Source organism: Coregonus lavaretus (assembly GCF_964263955.1).
Source record: "Coregonus lavaretus genome assembly, chromosome: 17".
Lineage (NCBI taxonomy): Eukaryota > Metazoa > Chordata > Actinopteri > Salmoniformes > Salmonidae > Coregonus > Coregonus lavaretus.
This window is the reverse complement of record NC_140004.1, coordinates 19,211,018-19,229,017: the sequence shown is the minus strand read 5'-3', so window position 1 is coordinate 19,229,017 and position 18,000 is coordinate 19,211,018. Positions and strand designations below refer to the sequence as shown.

The window sequence follows — 18,000 nt, the reverse complement described above, 5'->3', positions numbered from 1 at the left end:
TCTGATTGTCATTCAAGAAGATCGTAAAAGGCACCTGTTTGGGGCTCTGCAGCACTTCCTGTATCGTTGCCGTGGCGAGGATGACCCTGTTGCCTCCTGGGCTGAGCTGCAGGGACAGAGCCAGGCCGGTGACCAGCTGCACCACCAGCTCTGTGATGGTCACTTTGTCATTCACCACCATCACTGTCTTCTCTGCCAGGATGGAGTCAGAGAGGGGGGAGAACACCTGTGCAGGCACAAAACACAGAGAGCATTAAATATTACAATGTCAATATCACGTCATGATAATATCCAATGTCACCTCTATAGATAAAGGCCCGTTTAAACATGCAGTCAGTCAAGCATCCCACCAGGCCTGATGGTTACCTGGATGGAGGTGGTCCCCATGTCTTGTCCTGACAGCACCCTGCCTGCCTGCAGTCTGGCGATGCGAGGGTCCTTCACCTTGAGGAAATGGCGCACATGCTTGGTGACGTCCACCTGCCAGTCTGAGCCCAGAAAGTAGGCCTGGGGCTCCCGGGGGTCCGACTGCTCGGCTATGAAGTGTGTGATCACACGCACCAGGGCATGCTGGAACTGCAACATGCAGCCTTTACCCTTCTTATCCTCCTCCTCATCACTATTCCAGCTGAGCCAAGGGAATTAATAGAAACACTCTGAATTAGGCTACAGCACAGGTCACACCTGTCACAAAACACACACGCAAGCATGCACACACACATATTCTGTGCCTTGTCCCTAATCACTGTTTCCTATTTAAATTCTCTCACTCTGTAGATTAGATCACATTGAGGTATTTTAATACATTATGTAATGGTATTAAAACACAAGCCTGATCTCTGATAAATATTTTTTGTGATAAAAACATACACTAATTTTAGAGTTAGTGCTTCCTTTTAAGCCACTAGACTTAACTGTGTGCCAGTAATGGGGGTGGCTGGTGGGTGGGCTCTACTGTACCTCTTGCTGGTCATGATGGGCACCCTCCATCCCTTGATCTGGCTGAGCTCTGTGTCAGACACCTCGATCTGGAGGGGCAGCCGTGGGATCCACACGTTCATCTCCAGCTGGGCACTCAGGTAACTGTAGGTGAAGTTCACCATCATCCTCATCTTGCCCTTCATCTCCTTCCCGTTCACAAACACGTAGTCACACCTGTCTGACACCTGGACACAGGAGGAGCATAAATAACAGCAATAGTTAAACATCGGCCTAACCAAAACATACATTTCCTGTCATTTATGCTATTTGTGGGTAAATATGTTATACTATATATTCAGATTAAGCATGTGACCAATCTTCTAAATTAAACTACTGAAATATAGCATTTATTTGTAAATCAATGGTGTGAAAGTGGGACTATCTTGGTCTTTAAATGATAGAGAGATCTTATATGATGCTAAGTTACACCAATGAAAAGGAGAGATAATGAAACCAGGCATTAAGTTATCCTTAACCGAGGACAAATAGTTCCCAGAGCTTTAATGAACTCAACAAATGGATTTGCCGTATCTTAGCAATGCATGCCCCACTATGGTAATAGTCAAACAGCTACACTGAACACAAGGCGAAGGCCATAATAAAATATAACATTGAAATGTATGTTAATCCAATAACACACTGTGCTATATTGGACATAAATCCTTCACAACCTTATCCAAGTACACATTCATTACATTTTAATTTCTTATCTAACCTTGGCGAGTAGTTTCTGTCAACCCATTGAGAAATCTCATGCGTTTTTTGAAACCATGAAAAACACACTGCAGGTTCGGCCTGGTTCTATCAACGTTCCTTGCTTGAATGAATTGGATAATTTACAGAGCATTGAAATTCAGTTATCATTGGCTCCCGTAAGTGCTCAGGGGAGTAAAGGAAAATGGCCATGACTTTGACAGACTCAAGGGAGGAATGCAAATGGCAGAGATTCCTACTCCACCTATCCATTAACTTACCAGTTAGAAGATGCATTGTCAGAGTAATGTCCTGTTTGTTGTGGGGGATCCTGTGATATCATGGTCAGCAAGTAGCTGACAACAATTACCTTGTACTTTAACTGAAACGCTGGTTTGGTTAAAAGACTATCGAAGTTCCACATGGAGAATTGAGTTGGAAGGGGAGTAAAGGTGTGTGGCTGCAGCTTCTCATCCAAGCAAAGCAGACTTATGTAACATTAGGGCCCACAATGAGTTATGCAAAGTTATGAACAATAACACAATGGGTGGTTCTAATCCTGATGTGACTTAATGAGGTTGGACACAGGAGCAGAGAAGAGACCAGATGAGGAATCAGTGGTTTTGGATAAATGTAAATACTTTACTGAGAATTGGTAACAGAAGGATCACAGTAATACTGGGAAAACAACAAACACTAGGGCTAGAAAACTCACTCAGGAGACAAACGCACATGGCAAACGAATCAAGCTTCTGCAAATGGAAACAGAAAGCACACCTCTCTTAAAAGGGAAATCATAATTAGTGATAGAACACACCTGAGTGTCATTATTGTCTCTAGGACGGTCTCTGCCGCCCTCTGGTGACAGGGGTGGAACCATGACACCTGAATTCTGATTGGTTAAAACCGCATTCCAGCTGGTGTCTATTTCACAAGTTACCACCGACTAAATCTATGACGTTAAAATGCCTATTTACACTGTTCCATCTGACTGCGCAATCCACTGTCTCATCAGCCCAGCCAGGCAATTTATCAACTTGATCTCCACTATAAAAAGCATCTAGACATTATCTCACATTTCTTTTAGACTACCATTTAGTTTTCAACAGCGGAGATTTTTATAAACCTTGCTGTCTGTCTCTCCGACATTTGCAACATTGTTTCAATATTCAAATTCGATCTCCAGCTGTCCCATAGTAATGAACATGTCGAGACGAGACAGACCGGTAGACAGCTTTTCTCAGCCAGTCGAAATCAAGAATCAGCTGGCATAATTTGTATGGATATATACAAAGAAATGTCAATTGAAAAAGGGTCAAACGAAACAAAGTGCAGCTAGTTTGCAGTCTTTCCAGTTTCAGTTTGAAGTGATTGTGTTAGCTGTGTTGTTGGCTAGCTCTTCTGAACAACAGTGTCCTGACGCGAGAGCACATTTTCTATGCCAGGCGAAATCGCGCCTCATTAACTCATTGTTATGGATGTATCCAAATAAATGCCACTAGAAAACAGCTTAAACAAATGCAAAGGCAGCTACTGTTGTTATTCTGGCTGCACTGTTTAACGTGACTGTAAATTAGCTGTTGTTGGCTAGCTAGCAAGCAAGGGATAAGAACGTTGCCAGCCAGTATGGCAGTTGAACATTTAGAACGAATAGATACAGAACAAAAAGACTGAACGACTGGGTCACATCTCTGGCAACCGAACTGATAGAACGAACGACCAGCCGGCTTGGGTAGCAACCCTAGATTTGTGTCGAGACTATATCTTGTGGAAGAAATAGTATGAATAAATTCATCAAAATAAAGTTTTTAATGAAAATATGTCAATCATTATTTGAATATGTTGGTAACTTTGTCTCTGGCCTAACAACAACTGTGCCAATATATCTTCCAAACACCGGCTTCTCGGGCATTATCACTTAATTGTCCGTGCTAGTATGCCCTGTTCTTTTTTCAATGAGATCATGAAGAGTTTTCATGAATAATTTTCATCCAGAGACGGTAGACTAGGTCAGACAATCATCCCTAATCTAAGAGCTTCTGTTCACCCAGTTCTCGTCCTCCCATCTCCAAGCTACTCCATATTAGTTAACTCTCACTGACAGCCACAAACTCTTCCATGTTTACATGGCAACATAATCAAATCATTTTCCAAAGATATTTACTTCAAAAGGTGTTGAGTATTGAAGTGCTGATCCAAGTCTCTTGCAAGTCTCCAAAGACATAATCTCAGCATGGAGCACAGAATATCACTCAGTGTTCTACCATGTCTGAAATGTACGTATCATTTGATCTATAGCATTTGTCTTTCATCACTTCATGCAGTATCAAGGCAGAGTGAGAATATCTATCTTTCAGGTCAACAAGATGAATTTCATTTGCATCTTTCTCTTGACTCACAAACATGTATCAGTAACTGTGCTGACAGAGTGAATACCAACTTCATGGATAAGTGATCTCCCCCCCAAAAGATTTAAAGTTGCAGTGAGTATACTATATTTATTACACAAGAAGCTACAAATTGACAGAGAATAGACTTGTATCAATACCCATTTTAAAGATAACTGTTTGTCATTGTGCTTGGTTTTGATATTTTACGTTCCAGATTAATCTTAATCTCAAGGCTTTTCACACAAGTACCCAAGTGTCCATTACTCACAACTGACAAAGCAAATGATTCAATACTTCTGAAAAGCCTCTTTATCATCGCAGATATTACTTTGTTTTGGCATTTCAGACCAGAGAAAATAAAATGGAATAAAGCCTTGCCATTTATCATCTGCAGATTTCATACTTTTTTCACATGCGTCAAAAAAGCAAAGACATCTGAGTAGAGCCGCTAAACTAAGAAGCTTAGGGAGAATTTTTGCGACTGAAGCTTACTTATACATCTGATCAGCAAACAAACACTATAAGCTTTAAGTCTAAGCTTGGGCCAACTATAAAGGGTCATACATATTTTAAATGCATGAATAGTGATTTATATTTTGTTGTCACTATCATAATCCCACTGCTCTCATATCTATTCCATTACTTTACAAAACAGACACCACTTATTCCCTGTGGTCATGTACTAATGGATTTCTTAAAATACAGAACAACAACAGACAAATGGGTGGATAAGCCTTTGTTTATGTTAAACTTATGTTAGTACACAGAGCATGTTGTATAATTACACTTGCATTGGCCGAATGTAGATTAATGGCTGTAATAACAAAGGGATATTGTGCAACAACAACACGCACTATGAAATGTTTGTTCTTCCTTTGTTTCCCTGTCATGTCCTGTTATGTGTTCATTTCAGTTCAGCAGCTGATGGGCATGATGGAGGATGTCACTGGAGCATCACTCACTGTTTGTTTTGTGATGTGGAAGAGAGCAAGTGGAGAGGTGACTTTGGTACAACTTCTTTGCCTTTAGATGTCTCTCCCCCCCTCTTACACCCACACTAAATGTCCCTCCTGTCTCATAGCCTTGGGGCAGCCAGACAGGACACACACACACACATCCGGCACTCTACCCCCCCCCCCCACAGTCGAAAGAGGTAACTGGTAACCACATGACCTCAAATCATCTCTTTGGTTGTTGGACATGTTTATTCACACCACTAATCTGCAAAGTACCATGGCAGTGACACCTGTGTGTAAAGTAAGGAAGCTTTCAGTGAAAGAACTGAAGGTGAATGTTAGAGTAGCCACGTAACCTCAGTGTTGGAATTCTCTGTGTTTAGCAGCTTAGTCTGACAGCTTCATATCAACACCTTAGAGAAACACACTCACCTTATTTGTGTGTGTTAAAGTGCTAAGTACCTCCACCACTAAGCCAGGGTTTTAGCACACATACATCCTCTACACAAGGGTCAATTCCAGGGGCCAATGTGGCATCAAGCGGCAGGCAGCCTACTGTACCTTCAGGATGCCCTCATCAGTGGAGCTGCAGTTGGTGAAGTCTGAGATATCAGTGATTGACCCGTCCTCCTCTACAGCCACAGTCCTGACAGGCATCACCACCTTCTTCCCAGTCAGCACCGCCGTGTTCAGGATCTCTGTGTCCTAAAGGGGAGATATCATCAGTCTGGATATAGGTTTAATGAGATATCAGCCTACTGTGTGGTCCTCTGTAGCTCAATTGGTAGAGCATGGCGCTTGTAACACCAGGGTAGTGGGTTCGATCCCCGGGACCACCCATACGTAAAAATGTATGCACACATGACTGTAAGTCGCTTTGGATAAAAGCGTCTGCTAAATGGCATATTATTATTATTACTGTAATCACTCATGGTTAAGATATAAGCTTGTTGTAGGCAGGGGGAGCAGGGGAGAAATTGTGAGTGGAAACAACATGACCTGAAGTTGTGATTTCCCATCGCTAGTACAAATACATATTTTATTAATTAAACTGTCAAATTAAATGTTATTAGTCACATGCTTTGTAAACAACAGGTGTGGACTAACAGGCCCTTCCCAACAATGCAGAGAGAAAGAAAAGTAAAACACGTAATAATGAAAGTAATAATAAATACACAATGAGTAACGATAACTTGGCTATATACAAGGGGTACCAGTACCGAGTCGATGTGCAGGGGTACGAGGTAATTTAGGTAGATATGTACATATAACTAGGAATAAAGTGACAGAAAGTAAACCGTAGCAGCAGCGTATGTGATGAGACAAAAAGGTTTGCGCAAAAAGAGTCAATGCAGATAGTCCGGGTAGCTACTTTGTTAACTATTTAACTAACTATTTAGCAGTCTTATGGCTTGGGGGTAGAAACTCTTCAGGGTCCTGTTGGTTCCAGACTTGGTGTATCAGTACCGCTTGCCGTGCGGTAGCAGAGAGAGCAGTCTATGACTTGGATGGCTGGAGTCTGACAATTTCTAGGGCCTTCCCCTGACACCACCTGGTATAGAGGGAGGGAGCTCGACACCAGTGATGTACCGGGCTGTCCGCACTACCCTCTGTAGGGCCTTGCGGTAGGATGTCAAGCAGTTGCCATACCAAGCGGTGATGCAGCCAGTCAAGATGCTCTCAATGGTGCAGCTGTAGAACTTTGAGGATCTGAGGGCCCATGCCAAATCTTTTCAGCCTCCTCAGGGGGAAGAGGCGTTGCGTGCCCTCTTTGCGACTGTGTTGGTGTGTTTGGACCATGATAGATCCTTAGAAATGTGGACACCGAAGAACTTAAAGCGTTCAACCCACTACACTACAGCCCCGTCAATGTGAATGGGGGCGTGCTCTGCCCTCCGTTTCCTGTAGTCCACGATAAGCTCCTTTGTCTTGCTTTGTCTTATTGTTCTGGCACTACACTGCCAGGTCTCTGACCTCCTCCCTATAGGCTATCTTATTGTCATCTGTGATCAGGCCTACCACCGTCGTGTCGTCTGCAAACTTAATGATGGTGTTGGGAGTACAGGAGGGGACTAAGCACGTACCCCTGAGGGGCTGAGTCCCAGGGTCCTTAGCTTAGTGATAAGCTTGGAGGGCACTATGGTGTTGAATGCTGAGCTGTAGTTAATGAACAGCATTCTCACGTAGGTGTTCCTTTTGTCCAAGTGGGAAAGGGCAGTGTGGAGTGCAATATAGATTGTGTCATCTGTGGATCTGTTGGGGCGGTATGTGAATTGGAGTGGGTCCAGGGTGTCTTGAATGATGCTGTTAATGTGAGCCATGACCAGCCTTTCAAAGCATTTGATAGCTACAGATGTGAGTGCTATGGGGTGATAGTAATTTAGACAGGTTACCTTAGCGTTCTTGGGACAGGGACTATGGTGGTCTGCTTGAAACACGTACAGTAGGTATTACAGACTAGGTCAGGGAGAGGTTGAAAATGTCAGTGAAGACACTTGCCAGCTGGTCAGTGCATGCTCAGAGTACGCGTCCTAGTAATCCGTCTGGCCCTGCGGCCTTGTGAATGTTAACCTGTTTAAAGGTCTTACATCGGCTACGGAAAGCGTGATCACACAGTCATCCGGAACAGCTGGTGCTCTCACACATGGTTCAGTGTTGTTTGCCTCGAAGCGAGCATAGAAGGCATTTAGCTCGTCTGGTAGGCTCGCGTCACTGGGTTTCCCTTTGTAATCCATGATCCTTTGCAAGCCCTGCCACATACGACGAGCAGCATAGTAAGATGCGATCTTAGTCCTGTTTGATGGTTCGTCGGAGGGCGTAGCAGGATTTCTGTTTTAGTGTCCCGCTCCTTGAAAGCGGCAGCTCTAGTCTTTAGCTCAGTGCGGATGTTGCCTGTAATCCAGTGCCTTTCAACTGTATTATGTTCTCTAATACTATCTATTGTATGATATGAAGAGAGTGATTGAAAGACAATCAAGGTTTTTCCTGTTCACAAACATGAATTTACATAAAACCGTTAAATACATTTATGAACAAAATGCCCAAAAGATGTATCACAAAAGATGAAAAATGTTGGAAGATATGGTTTAGAAAAAAGTATTACTACACAGAAATGCTCAATCTCCCATGACAACAAACAATTGTGGTTTAAGAGGTCAGCGGGGCCTCTTGATTGCAGTACCATAAAGGGCTAAGGGCAGATAGAACATTGTAATGACAATTGCTCCCACTGCATTCATAACATTTCTTATTTAGTTACAGTATAGAGATTATATGATGTATTAATTGCAGAGATCCTATATTAAGAGAAAGAAAACACAAAAATTGAACAACATAAACAAAAGTGAAGCATCTGTCAGAGACTGGCAACCTCCTTGTACATCATCATGACACAGAGGCATCAATGTCATGAGTACACAGTGAATTAGGTCCCATTACCGACAATAGATCTCATATATACAATTGTTGTTACTCAAAAAGGGTTTAATGTTGGAGGCCTCGTTCAAGGCAAACATAATTTACAATGGCACATTTCACAGGTGAAAATAATACATGCATATACAGTCAGGTCCAAAACTATTGTCACCCACGCAAAAAAAACTACTGTATAAAATAATGCAAATACTGAACTTTATTGTACGCTAAGGCTTCAATTTTCTCGTTAACCTTATTTAATGGTGAGAAAGCGGAAAATATGTGTACCTTTTTTATGAAACACAATTTTCTACCAGCATGCTAGAGTGGCTAAATGCTAAATGCATCCGGGATTAGCATTTAGCCACTAGCATTTTGGTGGAAAATGGTGTTTAATAAAGAAAGTACGCATATTTTCCCAGTTTTTTCCGCCTTCTCGCCATTAAATAAAGTTAAGGAGGAAATCAAAGCCTTTGCAGCCTGAATGGAGACTGTTTTAAGTACGAACTGGTAGCTGGGCCACATCAAGCCCAGACGATAGTGGAGATCCATAAAGCCCACTAGAGTCTGCCCAGACTAATTGGGAGGGATCTTAGACCATTCCTTCATACATAATCATACATATCCTTCGTCTGCGCTTATGGACTGCCCTCTTCAATTGAATCCACAGGTTTTCAATGGGGTTGCAAAATGTTTTGCAATGGTCATATCAGTCTCCGGACTTTGAAAACCTTGAAGAGGGCAGGCAGTCCATAAGCGCAGACGAAGGATATCAAGGATCTGGAAAGATGTATGAAGGAATGGTCTAAGATCCCTCCCAACGTGTTCTCCAATCTCATAAAACCTTTTAGAAAAAAGACTCAGTCGCAAGGGGAGGGTGGCAGAGTATTGAAAACAGAGGTGCCAATAATTCTGAGCCCTATCTTTTTATTTTTGTGGGGTAGATCAGCTTTAATATTGCAGATAGATTGTAACTTCCATCAATGTAATTGTCTGCATCACTTCCAATCCCCCAAATATATATATACACACTACCGTTCAAAAGTTTGGGGTCACTTAGAAATGTCCTTGTTTTTGAAAGAAAAGCAATTTTTTTGTACATTAAAATAACATCAAATTGATCAGAAATACAGCGTAGACATTGTTAATGTTGTAAATGGCTATTGTAGCTGGAAACTGCAGATTTTCAATGGAATATCTACATAGGCGTACAGAGGCCCATTATCAGGAAACATCAGTCCTGTGTTCCAATGGCACGTTGTGTTTGCTAATCCAAGTTTATCATTTTAAAAGGCTAAGTGATCATTAGAAAACCCTTTTGCAATTATGTTAGCACAGCTGAAAACTGTTTTGCTGTTTAAAGAAGCAATAAAACTGGCCTTCTTGAGACTAGTTGAGTATCTGGAGCATCAGCAATTGTGGGTTCGATTACAGGCTCAAAATGGCCAGAAACAAATAACTTTCTTCTGAAACTCGTCAGTCTATTCTTGTTCTGATAAATGAAGGCTATACCATGCGAGAAATTGCCAAGAAACTGAAGATCTCGTACAGTGCTGTGTACTAGTCCCTTCACAGTACAGCGCAAACTGGCTCTAACCAGAATAGAAAGAGGAGTGGGAGGCCCCGGTGCACAACTGAGCAAGAGGACAAATACATTAGAGTGTCTAGTTTGAGAAACAGACGCCTCACAGGTCCTCAACTGGCAGCTTCATTAAATAATACCCGCCAAACACCAGTCTCAACATCATCAGTGAAGAGGCGACTCCGGGATGCTGACCTTCTAGGCAGAGTTGCAAAGAAAAAGCCATATCTCAGACTGGCCAATAAAAAGAAAAGATTAAGAAGGGCAGTCTGAGATATGGCTTTTTCTTTGCAACTCTCCCTAGAAGGTCAGCATCCCGGAGTCGCCTCTTCACTGTTGACGTTGAGACTGGTGTTTTGCGGGTACTATTTGTTCAACTGTACTGAACCCTTCTATTCTCATTGTTTCTACAGGTTGTAAATTGAAAATAAAAATTGTTGCTAAAATTATTAGTATATTATTGATCGATTGGCTATGACTTTTCAGATCACCCAGTAGTGCTATCTGCAGGGTTAGCTCCAGGTAAATATTGCAATCCTTCAGCCATTCCTGGACCTGTGACCAAAAACAAGCCACAAATGGACAGTACCAAATCAAATGATCTAATGATTCTGTCTCTTCACAGCAAAATCTGCAGAGCTGGGAAGATTGTATCCCCCATATAAATAACATTCTATTGGTAACAAGAATTTTGTGAATTTATTTAAATTGAAAAATTATAAGTTTTGAATCCGGCGTCATTTTGCGTATCAGTTCATAAACACTATGCCATGGAATCAGTACGTCAAAAATCTCTTCCCAACTATTTTGCAATCTATATGGGATGGCTGTCAATCCTTTGGTCCTTAAATGAAACTGGTATACTTTTTTTTTTTATCACAATTTTATTTAACCAATTATGTTCTTTAATGCAGGGCCGACAGACAAGTTCCTTACTTTTTACCCCTTCCACTTTCCTCTTCCATTTTTGCGGTAATGCTGCAATTATTTGGTTGTAATTTTGGGTAGAGCAGTTATTTCCACATGTTTTTGTTAGCTGCATGTCCTACACCAGTCCTACCTATGATATCATTTACGAAGATTATACCTTTTTAAAACTTTTTATCAATTAGTATATTTGAGTTTAACCACAATATTTGTTGCATTATTTGTTCTGTCATTTCTATGGCTTGTTTTAGAAATAGTGATATTTGGGAGATTATTTCCTTTTCAAATAACTGAAAGTGAGAGGTTGTAATCTGAATAAAGGGAAAAAGGCCATTCTTGAACATGGGGTAAGACAATCTTACTAATTTGCTAGAGAACAGTTCGGATTTAAGTATAACTTTTGTATGACTGAAGCTTTTAGTGATAGGTATAATGCTTTAATATTTAAAAATGTTCATTATTCATTATATAAATAGGCTCGTTTACTTTTGTCTGGCTTTCCGTTCCAAATACAATTGAATATTATTTTCTCATATAATTAAAAAAAACTGTTCGCTAGGCGCAGGCAAGACCATAAGCAAATAGATAAACTGGGATAATACTAAAGAGTTAATCAGGGTGATTTTTTCACAAATAGACAGGTATTTACCTTTCCATGGTAGCAAGATCTTATCTGTTTTTGCTAACTTTCTGTTAAAATGTATTGAAGTGAGATCATTTTTTTGGGGGGGGGATATGTATTCCGAGTATATCCACATCACCATCAGACAATTTTATTGGTAAACTACATGGTCATGTAAAAATTGTATTTTTTTGTGATCCAATACGTAGTACTTTTATCATAATTTGGTTATAATCCAGAGAGTTTCGACAATGTATCTAGATCCTCTATGAGGCTGGGGAGGGATTCAAGTTGTGGATTTAAAGAAAACATGAATCATCAGCGTACAATGACACCTTTGTTTTTAAGCCCTGGATTTCTAATCCCTTGATATTATTGTTGGATCTGATTTTAATAGCTAACATTTCAATAGCCATAATAAATAGATATGCCGATAGTGGACAACCTTGTTTTACTCCTCTTAACACTTTCAAACTTTCTGAAAAATAGCCATTATTTACTATTTTACACCTAGGGTTACCATACATGATTTTAACCCATTTTATAAGAGATTCTCCAAAATTAAAATGCTCCAGGCATTTAAATATAAACTCCAGTTGTACTTTATCAAATGCCTGTTCAAAGTCTGCTATGAATAGCAGGCCTGGTTTCCCAGATTTTTCATAGTGTTCTATTGTTTCCAGTACTTGCCTTATATTATCTCCAATGTATCGTCCATGCAAAAAACCTGTCTGATTAGAATGAATAATGTCTGACAATACCTATTTAATTATATGCGCTATACATTTTGCTAGAATTTTAGCATCACAACACTGAAGTGTAAGGGTCCTCCAATTTTTCAATTTTTTTAAATGGACTGGATCTTTATATTTCCCACTTGTATCCTGTTTCAGTAATAATGAAATCAGACATTCTTCTTGAGTGTCTGATAATCTACCATTTACATAGGAGTGGTTAAAACATGCTAATAACGGTCCTCTGAGGACAGGTGCAGCTCAATAAATTAGAATATTGTGGAAAAGTTAAGTAATTTTGTCACGCTCTGGCCTTGAGAATCCTGTTAGTCTCTAGTTAGTTTGGTCAGGGTGTGAATGTTGATAGATTCTATGTTATCTATTTCTATGTTGGCCGGGTGTGGTTCCCAATCAGAGGCAGCTGTCGATCATTGTCTCTGATTGGGGATCATACTTAGGTAGCCATTTTGCCTACCTTTAGTTGTGGGATCTTGTTTCTATTTGTTTGGCTTGTTTGAAGCCTTTAGAACTTCACATTCAGTTGCTTTGTTATTTTGTCGAGTGTTTATTATTAACATTAAACATGTAGCATACCACGCTGAACCTTGGTCCAATCCTTTACACAACGAACGTGACAAATTTAAATAAATCAATTGACAAAGTGAAACTCATATATATCGTGGATTAATTACACAAAAAGTGAAATAGTTCAAGCCTGTATTTGTTTTAATCTTGATGATTACAGTTTACAGCTCATGAAAACCCAAAATTCAGTATCTCAGAAAATTTGAATATGACATAAGACCAGTGAAAAAAGGAAATTTAATACAGACATGTCGGCCTTCTGAAAAGTATGTTCTTGTACATGCAGTCAATACTTGGTTGGGGCTCCTTTTGCATGAATCACTGCATCTATGCGGCGTGGCATGGAGTCGATCAGCCTGTGGCACTGCTGAGGTTGCTTCGATAGCGGCCTTCAGCTCGTCTGCATTGTTGGGTCTCATGTCTCTCATCTTCCTCTTGACAATACTCCATTAATTGTCTATGGGGTTCAGATCAGGCGAGTTTGCTGGCCAATCAAGCACAGTAATTCCATGGTCAATGAACCAGGTATTGGTATCTTTGGCAGTGTGGGCAGGTGCCAAGTCCTGCTAGAAAATGAAATCAGCATCTCCTTAAAGCTTGTCAGCAGAAGGAAGCATGAAGTGCACTAACATTTCCTGGTAGACGGCTGAGTTGACTTTGGACTTGATGAAACACAGTGGACCAACACCAGAAGATGACATGGCTCCCCAAATCATCACTGACTGTGGAAACTTCACACTGGATGCAATAAAATGCAAATTAATTACTTAAAAATCATACAATGTGATTTTCTGGATTTTTGTTTTAGATTCCGTCTCTCACAGTTGAAGTGTACCTATGATAAAAATTACAGACCTCTACATGCTTTGTAAGTAGGAAAACCTGCAAAATCGGCAGTGTATCAAATACTTGTTCTCCCCACTGTATATGAGTTTCACTTTGTCAATTGAATTATTGAAATTACTTAACTTTTCCACAATATTCTAATTTATTGAGCTGCACCTGTATATCAAAAAAGGTTTGAAATACCTCGACTGGTATGCCATCCAACCCTGGAGTTTTCCCAGACTTAAAGTCTTTAATTCCAGAAGTTCCTCCTCTGTAATTTCACATTCACATTTGTCTTTCTGTATGGCTGTTAATTTTACATTATCAATAGAAGAAAAAAAATCCCTACAATTAGCTTTAGTTAGAGGAGATGGAGGCGACTGAAACTAAAACATATGCTTAAAGTACTTTGCTTCCTCCTTCAAAATATAATTTGGTGAATCATGGGTGACTCCATCATTTGTAACCAGTTTCAGTCAATTCTTTTTGGTAGAATTTCTATGTTGAAGATTAAAAAATAATTTGTTGCTTTTTCCCACATATTCCATCCAGTTTGCTTTATGTTTATAATATATTTCACTTGATCTTTCTTGAATACGTTTCTCCATTTCTTTTAGTTTTTCCTTTAATTTATTCTGAGCCTCTGTTACAGTTTTTATTGCTATCTATCTGTTCTGTTAGACCTTCTATTTCCTTTGTTAGTATGGACTCTTTTGACCTAAATTGCTTTTGTTTTCGAGATTAGTACTGAATTGGATGGCCTCTAAAGGCACATTTAAAAGTGTCCCATACAACAAGGGCATTTGCTGTACCTATGTTATGTCGGAAAAAATGAGTTATCAATTCCTCTGTCCTAGTTAAAAACAAGTTATCATCCAATAGGCTTTGATTAAATGTCCAATATCCTCACCCACATGTAAATTCAGTAAGAGTAATGTATATGCCAATTAAATGATGGTCCGACCGCATTCTGTCCCCTATCAACACTTTTTAAACTTTTGGTGCCAACGAGAATGACATAAGAAAGAAGTCAAGATGTCTAGCTTGATTGAGTCTCCGCCATGTACAGTGGGGAGAACAAGTATTTGATACACTGCCGATTTTGCAGGTTTTCCTACTTACAAAGCATGTAGAGGTCTGTAATTTTTATCATAGGTACACTTCAACTGTGAGAGACGGAATCTAAAACAAAAATCCAGAAAATCACATTGTATGATTTTTAAGTAATTTATTTGCATTGTATTGCATGACATAAGTATTTGATCACCTACCAACCAGTAAGAATTCCGGCTCTCACAGACCTGTTAGTTTTTCTTTAAGAAGCCCTCCTGTTCTCCACTCATTACCTGTATTAACTGCACCTGTTTGAACTCGTTACCTGTATAAAAGACACCTGTCCACACACTCAATCAAACAGACTCCAACCTCTCCACAATGGCCAAGACCAGAGAGCTGAGTAAGGACATCAGGGATAAAATTGTAGACCTGCACAAGGCTGTGATGGGCTACAGGACCATAGGCAAGCAGCTTGGTGAGACGGCAACAACTGTTGGCGCAATTATTAGAAAATGGAAGAAGTTCAAGATGACGGTCAATCACCCTCGGTCTGGGGTTCCATGCTAGATCTCACCTCGTGGGGTATCAATGATCATGAGGAAGGTGAGGGATCAGCCCAGAACTACACGGCAGGACCTGGTCAATGACCCGAAGAGAGCTGGGACCACAGTCTCAAAGAAAACCATTAGTAACACACTACGCCGTCATGGATTAAAATCCTGCAGCGCACGCAAGGTCCCCCTGCTCAAGCCAGCACATGTACAGGCCCGTCTGAAGTTTGCCAATGACCATCTGGATGATCCAGAGGAGGAATGGGAGAAGGTCATGTGGTCTGATGAGACAAAAATAGAGCTTTTTGGTCTAAACTCCACTCGCCGTGTTTGGAGGAAGAAGAAGGATGAGTACAACCCCAAGAACACCATCCCAACCGTGAAGCATGGGGATGGAAACATCATTCTTTGGGGATGTTTTTCTGCAAAGGGGACAGGACGACTGCACCGTATTGAGGGGAGGATGGATGGGGCCATGTATCGTGAGATCTTGGTCAACAACCTCCTTCCCTCAGCCAGAGCATTGAAGATGGGTCGTGGCTGGGTCTTCCAGCATGACAACGACCCGAAACACACAGCCAGGGCAACTAAGGAGTGGCTCCGTAAGAAGCATCTAAAGGTCCTGGAGTGGCCTAGCCAGTCTCCAGACCTGAACCCAATAGAAAATCTTTGGAGGGAGCTGAAAGTCCATATTGTCCAGCAACAGCCCCGAAACCTGAAGGATCTGGAGAAGGTCTGTAAGGAGGAGTGGGCCAAAATCCCTGCTGCAGTGTGTGCAAAACTGGTCAAGACCTACAGGAAACGTATGATCTCTGTAATTGTTAACAAAGGTTTCTGTACCAAATATTAAGTTCTGCTTTTCTGATGTATCAAATACCTATGTCATGCAATAAAAGGCAAATTAATTACTTAAAAATCATACAATGTGATTTTCTAGATTTTTGTTTTAGATTCCATCTCTCACAGTTGAAGTGTACCTATGATAAAAATTACAGACCTCTACATGCTTTGTAAGTAGGAAAACCTGCAAAATCGGCAGTGTATCAAATACTTGTTCTCCCCACTGTATATCTCACTAGGTCAGGATATTTAAGCCTCCATATATCTACTAATTCTAATGTATCCATGACATTCATGATTTCCTTAAGAGCATGAGGGTGATAGTTTGTAGTGTGAATTCCTTTATGGTCCATTGAGCTATTTAAAACAGTATTATAATCTCCCCCCATAATAGAGTCTTGCATTGCTTGCAGGGTTGATAATTTTATATATATATATTCTCAAAGAAGTGTGGATCATCATTATTTGCATTTAGGCAGGTTATCTTAGTGTCCTTGGGCACGGGGACTATGGTGGTCTGCTTGAAACATGTTGGTATTACAGACTCAGTCAGGGACATGTAGAAAATGTCAGTGAAGACACTTGCCAGTTGGTCAGCACATGCTCGGTGTACACGTCCTGGTAATCTGTCTGGCCCTGCGGCCTTGTCAATGTTGACCTGCTTAAAAGTCTTACTCACATCGGCTACGGAGAGCGTGATCACATAGTCATCCGGAACAGCTGGTGCTCTCATGCATGCTTCAGTGTTGCTTGCCTCGAAGCGAGCATAGAAGTGGTTTAGCTCGTCTGGAAGTCTTGTGTCACTGGGCAGCTCGTGGCTGTGCTTCCCTTTGTAGTCTGCAATAGTTTTCAAGCCCTGCCATATCCGACGAGCGTCAGAGCCGGTGTAGTACAATTCAATCTTAGTCCTGTATTGACTCTTTGCCTGTTTGATGGTTCGTCGGAGGGCATAGCGGGATTTCTTATAAGCGTCCGGGTTAGAGTCCCGCTCCTTGAAAGCGGCAGCTCTACCCTTTAGCTCAGTGCGGATGTTTCCTGTAATCCATGGCTTCTGGTTGGTGTATGTATGTACAGTCACTGTGGGGATAACATCATCAATGCACTTATTGATGAAGCCAGTGACTGATGTGGTGTACTCCTCAATGCTATCTGAAGAGTCCCGGAACATGTTCCAGTCTGTGCTAGCAAAACAGTCCTGTAGCTTAGCATCTGCGTCATCTGACCACTTTTTTATTAACCTGAGTCACTGGTGCTTCCATTGTTGAATGAGTTTCCTGTAAACAATATAAATTATATTCCTTCTCTTTGAGCCATGTAAATATTGTTCTTCTTTTGTTATTATCTGCTAAGCCATTACAATTATAACTGGCTATACTTATTTCACCACTGACCATAATGAGATACAGGTTTCAAATCTATTTATCATAATATATGTTTGTAAATTTACCAATAAAAAACACCATAGTGATTGAGTGTCCATATAGCTGTACCATGATATTTGCATTGCTACTAAGTAACCCTCCAGTTGTTCTCCACTATTCCCCCTGCTAAAGCCCCTCCCCATCACAAGTTGGGTTGTCATCCCAGTGATCGGCATACCACCCCCGTCCCCCCGGATCCCTAGGCCCCCCAAGAGGCCAGGACCCATCCTTTGAAAATGGCACACAGTGCCACTCACAAAACAGACGCAGGTCAACCGCCAAAAGCATTTCCAATGCTCTCACCTCAATATATATATAGCTATTAAAAATGCATATTATTCAAATATCTTGCATATCTTAATTAATTTTTATTTTAGCAAACAATTATTCTGGTTCATCCTATATTCTCCCTAACATCCT

The 18,000-nt window shown here is 40.8% G+C and overlaps 1 protein-coding gene across 1 annotated transcript in view; it reads right to left on the bottom strand.

The window, feature by feature from the left end:
* LOC311144815 (transmembrane protein 132D-like) overlaps positions 1-18,000 on the bottom strand; it is a 72,253-nt gene that overhangs the window by 2,600 nt on the left and 51,653 nt on the right. Inside the window, exons 5-8 of the mRNA XM_084180957.1 lie at positions 5,582-5,725; positions 961-1,166; positions 367-628; positions 35-226 (exon numbers count right to left, since the gene is read on the bottom strand). Coding sequence (XP_084037083.1) covers positions 35-226; positions 367-628; positions 961-1,166; positions 5,582-5,725 — 804 coding nt within the window. The remainder of the gene's footprint in view (positions 1-34; positions 227-366; positions 629-960; positions 1,167-5,581; positions 5,726-18,000) is intronic.